Below are 6,056 nucleotides of genomic sequence, written 5' to 3' on the forward strand. Positions count from 1 at the left end.
CCACTAATAACAAAAGAAAAAAAAAAGGGAGAGAGAAGGGACCGACATTAAGGTCGTGTTTGATTGCAGGAAAGTGAATTCCATGTTTGACAGCAATATAAGAAAATAGTCAAAGGAAACTGAATTCCGGTTAACATTTTGGAGCCATTTCATTAAAGGAAAGTGTTTTCCTTCTGATAAAGAAAGGAAAACACTTTCCTTTTTTCAGTAGGGCTCCGTTCACATATCACACAATCTCTCTCTCGTCAAAAACGTTTGGAAGCAAAAACAATTACAGAAACATTCACTGGACAATTGAAGCATTTTGCTTGAACAAGTTTAGGTATTTTTTTCCTCTATTTCCTTTATATTTGTATCTGCTTCATAGATCTGTGTAAAAATTATAGCATTTCATTTCCATAAATTTGTTACCCATCATAATTTTTCCATAACATTTCCATAACACAACAAAAATTCATCACGCAAGCCACGAAAAACACAATTTTTCCATGACAGTTTTCTTCAAAAACCACTCACATTCGGCAGTTTTATTCTAACCAAACAAACCAATTCAAGGCACTTGAAAATCCCCAAACTATGTTAATCAATCTTCCCCAGCAAAAAGCAGCCCCTCCCTGTTACCCCATCCCCAAATCCAGCCCCTCCCTTGCTCTGTTTTTTTTTTAACAGTAGCCGGGGGAGAAAGAGGAGAACTGGGAAGGAGGAGCCTTGTTGCCCCTTGACACTTTGTCCTGCATCTGTGTTGAATATGTGCTTCTTTGTGCACAAATGGCGAGAGATACAGAGAGGGAACCGGGGCATGAGAGAAACCGAGAGGGAGATGGAACAGGGGGAATCGTCGACCGAGAGGGAGAGGGAACAGTGGGAATCGACCGAGAGGGAGAGGGAGAGGGAGAGGGAACATGGAACATGGAACATGGAACAGGGAACAAGGGAATGGGAGAGGGGAATCGACCGAGAGGGAGGGATAATGGGAGAGGGGAATGGAATTAATTTGATAAAGGAAGCTTTGAAGGAATTAATTTGATACGAAGTCAGGGGAATGAAGCTTTGAAGGAATTAATTTCTGTGTTTGTGCGAGAGTTAATGAGGGGAATTAACAAAAAAAATCTATTTATCTTTTAAACAAAATTTCATACCAAAAAAAACCAAATATATAAGAAAAAAAATATAGTAATAGGTTTTACTTAAAAAATATTTCACAAGCTTATTTTTATATAATATGATATGACATATATAGTTATATTTTATAAAATAAGCTATGTATGAATATATATTATAATAAAAAACAATTCATCATTATACTTTTTAGATTTTATTCTTTTATTGCAAGTGATTAAATATTTATATTAAATATTTTATATATATTAGATATACTTGAAAGAAAAATAATTCATTAATAAATTATTTTCCAGTTCATTTTCCATAACATAACCAAATACTGGAAAGTGTTTTCAGTTCATTTTTCATAATATTATCAAATATCAAAAAATACTTTTCCAGAATTTATTTTTCTAGGAATTCATTTTTCCTGAAATTTTTTTTTTTAAAAAAGTAACTTTTATGCAAACAAACGGAGCAAACGAGAAAAACAAAATTAGTGCACTAACCCGCGAAAAAACCAAAGAAAAAAGATCCCATTCCAGCCGATCTTTTTAGCTGTGTTTTCTCCCAATAAAAGCCTGAACCCTAAATAGCAACCTCTAAATAAAATCCCCAATCTCTGTCTGGTCCCGTCCGGTCCGGACGATGACCTGAATCATCCCCCCACCCCCAAAAAAGCAAACAAACTCTATTCGATTCAATCAATCGAAAGTCTCTTTGAAGAAAAGATGCCGTCTCACGTGGATCTGGACCGGCAGATCGAGCACTTGATGCAGTGCAAGCCACTAGCTGAAGCGGAAGTGAAAGCACTGTGTGAGCAAGCCAGAGCGGTCCTTGTGGAGGAATGGAACGTTCAGCCTGTCAAATGTCCAGTAACTGTCTGTGGTGATATTCACGGTCAATTCCATGATCTTGTCGAACTCTTTCGCATCGGTGGCAACGCTCCCGACACTAACTACCTCTTCATGGGCGACTACGTAGGTCCGTCTCTCTTGGTTAATAATAAAAATAATAACAATAATATTAACGAGTATGTGTAAATGATGAAAGAAAAGAATATTATTGAGTGTATTGATTATTTTTTGTAAGAAACCAAGAGTTTTTGCACCTGATAATCCATAATTTGTGGGACTCATAGCTTAACGCTTAAGAGTAATGAAAGCGGTACTTGTGCTGTTTTAGATAATCCAAATACCCTGAAGAGGTTTCTTTTACAATCTGAATATGACTAGGTGGAGTTTTTCTCTCTCTCAACTTTGTAGCTAAGCTTATATGTCTCAATTTTTTATATTGTTTTACTTCTTTACATTTCGGAAATCACCACCATGTTTACCTTTTTTTGGGGAATTTGCAGATCGAGGATATTACTCTGTGGAGACTGTCACTCTTTTAGTGGCACTGAAAGTTCGATATAGAGATAGGATCACAATTCTAAGAGGAAATCATGAGAGTCGTCAAATAACCCAAGTGTAAGAGTCTTGTTCATTTTATGCTCACCCAATTATTGATGCAATGCTATTCACCATTGGTGCAATGATCTGTTCACCAAGTTGCTTTGTCAAACACTAATTGCAACCATGTTTTGTTAAGTTAAAAGTTTTTGAAATAGAAGAATAACTGTGCTTAAATGTCCTATTTAACTGCATGCAAAATTGAAATGTACTAGTGCAGATAACATTCATCAATTGTTTCCTTTCGTGCATACAAGCCAGTTAATTAAATTAACATGCATTTGAAAGAGGAGAGGCGAACGCAAGCCAGGAAGTTGTTGGTGTTTTAGTCCATCATCATATATGCGATACATGTCAATATCTCATTTATTTCTCTTCAGGTATGGATTTTATGATGAATGCTTGCGGAAATATGGAAATGCCAATGTCTGGAAATATTTCACCGACCTCTTTGATTACCTCCCACTTACAGCCCTAATTGAGAGTCAGGTTTAGATACTAAAACTGTCTTACCCTTGTTTATGCCCTTGATCCTGGTTTTATTTTTAAATTAGCCCCATTGTTTTATCTGATAACCATTTGTTATTACCTTGTAGATCTTCTGCTTGCATGGTGGTCTTTCCCCATCTTTGGACACATTGGATAATATTCGTTCCCTGGACCGTATACAGGAGGTACACCTGCAGTCATCACGCTACTTTTATTGGATTGATATTTGATGACATCCTTGCCAACTCAGTTTTGTTTGCTTTCAAATCACTTATTCTCTGACTGCAAACCTTTTTCATTTGCATGTCAAACTGGTTTACCTGATGTGTCTTAGCATAAGAAGATTACAGGCAAAACCAGTTAATCTTTGTTCAAGCCCATTGTGTCCTGCATCTGTTAGAAGAAAATCGGCTATACTTTTTCCACTGTTTTGATTTATGTGAATATTGCTTATTTCCCTCCTTTATGTTTGTAAAATTTTCTCCCCTCGTCATCTACAGGTGGTGGAGTTTTGTGAAATTTAGCATTAAGCTTATTAATTGAAGTAATGTCTTGGAAAGTTTGTACTGATTGAGACATCGCTCAGATTCATTTAAGAGAATTGAAGAGACTGTATGTACTTAGTCAATTATATGACTAACACAGCCTTTGTGAGCTGTTTTTGTTAATTCTTGTAGTATACATGACTAGCTGGTTTGATTACCACATATATCTTTCCCTTATTGTTGCAAATTCCATTTTGCTGCTTTATTTTCATTGCATTATTAGGTACCTCATGAGGGTCCAATGTGTGATCTCCTTTGGTCTGATCCGGATGATCGATGTGGATGGGGAATTTCTCCTCGTGGGGCTGGATACACCTTTGGACAGGATATCTCTCAACAGTTCAACCACACTAATGGGCTCACTCTCATTTCTAGAGCTCACCAGCTTGTCATGGAAGGATACAATTGGTCCCAGGTTTGTGGGGACTCCCAATTGAAAATATTATTTTATTTAGCTATGAAGTTCTGAAATTCTACCTTCACTATTATCTATTTCAAATTGTTGTAGGACAAGAATGTGGTGACAGTGTTCAGTGCGCCAAATTACTGCTATCGCTGCGGGAATATGGCTGCAATACTTGAGATTGGGGAGAATATGGAGCAGAATTTCCTTCAATTTGACCCAGCACCTCGTCAGATTGAACCTGATACCACACGCAGAACTCCTGACTATTTTTTATAATTTGCATAGCTTACCCCCAGATGGCAAAATTTTCGAAGTTATGGTTGTGGTTTTGTAGATGCATGTTACAGAATAGAGGATTTTGGTGCTTACTCGAGGAATAGACAAAAAGAAACATGGTTATTGTTATTCTTCTGGTCAGAACTGCTCAATGTTTTCTGCATTCTTGTGAATTTATAGGTTTACTTTGTAGGTGGTTTTTGTCTTGTATTTTAGAAAGTTAAAGGAACAGCAATAACAATGCATTCATCTTATAGTTGATACCCCATGGTCAAACAAAAACTCTGCTTTCGAATTGTTAAAGTTGACGTGGGTGCTGTAATTTAAACTAGTTTCATTTTTGTTAAGTTTTATTTCCTGTCTGCTATATTATTTTTTTTATAATATATACTCCCTCTGTATTGTCTTTATATTTTTTTTCTTTTTCTTCTTGAAAGCATATATACTGCCTTTCTTGCATTTGAACTTTAGTTTGATTTAATGAATATCTGAAAATAGGAAAAATTCACCAAGTCCTCCATTTTGGATGGAAACGATGGAGATAATACCTCCTATGATGTTTAGGCCATGTTTGTTTCCCGGAAAGTAGTTTCTGGAAAATTATTTTCCAAATTTTCCTGTGTTTGTTTGCCATTAAGAAAAGTGATCAACGGAAAACACCTTTCGGTCAATGGAAAACACTTTTCAGTTAAAGAAAAATTTGATTTGGTTTTCAGGAAAGTGTTTTTCTTTTTGGCTGTGTTTGTTTTTCAGAAAGTGGTTTCCGGGAAATCACTTTCCAAACTTTCATGTATTTGTTTGTCATTAGAAAAGTTGGTCGACGGAAAACACTTTCCAGTCAGAAGAAAATTTAGCTTGGTTTTCAGGAAAGTGTTTTCCTAAAAAATTTGGCGGAAAACACTCTTTGGAAGTTGTGAAAAATTTAGAAATGTTATTATTTGCAGATTATATCAAATTTGATCCTCAAACTTTTGATTGCTATATATATTTTGTTTTAAATATTTATTTTTTAATTTCATCTCTTAAAATTTAATTTTTATATTAATTTTGATCATTTTTTTATAATTGCTATTTGTTTTTTCCTTATCATTTTTTTTATTGAAATTTTTTATCTATCAAATTTGGTCCTCATTCTTTTGATTGTTACTTATTTTATTTGAAATAATTTATGAAATGTTAATTATTATTATTTTAATTTCTTCATCTTTTAATTTTTTAATTTTTAATTTTTTATTTGATTTCTATTATTTTAATTATTATTTATTTTATCTGAGATAATTTATGAAATTATATTTTTTTTCAATTTCATTCTCATTCAACTTTTTAATTTATAAGATTTGTTCCTTATTATTTTAACAAACTTGAAAAAAAATAAAACATTAATAAGTTATTTTCCAGCTCATTTTCCATAACATAACCAAACACTGGAAAGTGTTTTCCAACTTATTTTTCATTACACTACCAAACATCGGAAAATACTTTCATGGAATTTACTTTCCTCAAAATTCACTTTTTAAAAGAAAATTACTTTCCAACAAATAAATGGGGTCTAGGGAATAACTGATGTCACTTGTGGAAAACTATATCTTAATTGAAATAAAATACAAGTGTTTTTTTTCTTTTGGGTTTTTTGGAGCGCACCTTGATTAAAGGATTTTTTTAAATAATTAAAATGTTGCTAGATAATTACAAAAAAAAAATTATAATTTATTTATTTTTTCATTTTGCTTCTAGTTCTTTAAAAATTACACTTTGCATTCTAAATTAATAAAATAATAAAATTAC

The 6,056-nt window shown here is 33.6% G+C and overlaps 1 protein-coding gene across 1 annotated transcript; it reads left to right on the top strand.

The window, feature by feature from the left end:
* The first annotated feature begins 1,610 nt into the window (after positions 1–1,610).
* LOC133676119 (serine/threonine-protein phosphatase PP2A catalytic subunit-like) lies at positions 1,611–4,638 on the top strand. The gene is made up of 6 exons (XM_062097700.1): positions 1,611–2,085; positions 2,459–2,573; positions 2,936–3,044; positions 3,152–3,229; positions 3,813–4,004; positions 4,098–4,638. The coding sequence occupies exons 1-6, from the start codon at positions 1,833–1,835 to the stop codon at positions 4,269–4,271; spliced, it is 921 nt and encodes a 306-aa protein (XP_061953684.1). The 5' UTR covers positions 1,611–1,832; the 3' UTR covers positions 4,272–4,638.
* Positions 4,639–6,056: the final 1,418 nt, after the last annotated feature.

The sequence above is a fragment of the Populus nigra genome, chromosome 16, assembly GCF_951802175.1.
Source record: "Populus nigra chromosome 16, ddPopNigr1.1, whole genome shotgun sequence".
NCBI classification, from domain to species: Eukaryota; Viridiplantae; Streptophyta; class Magnoliopsida; order Malpighiales; family Salicaceae; genus Populus; species Populus nigra.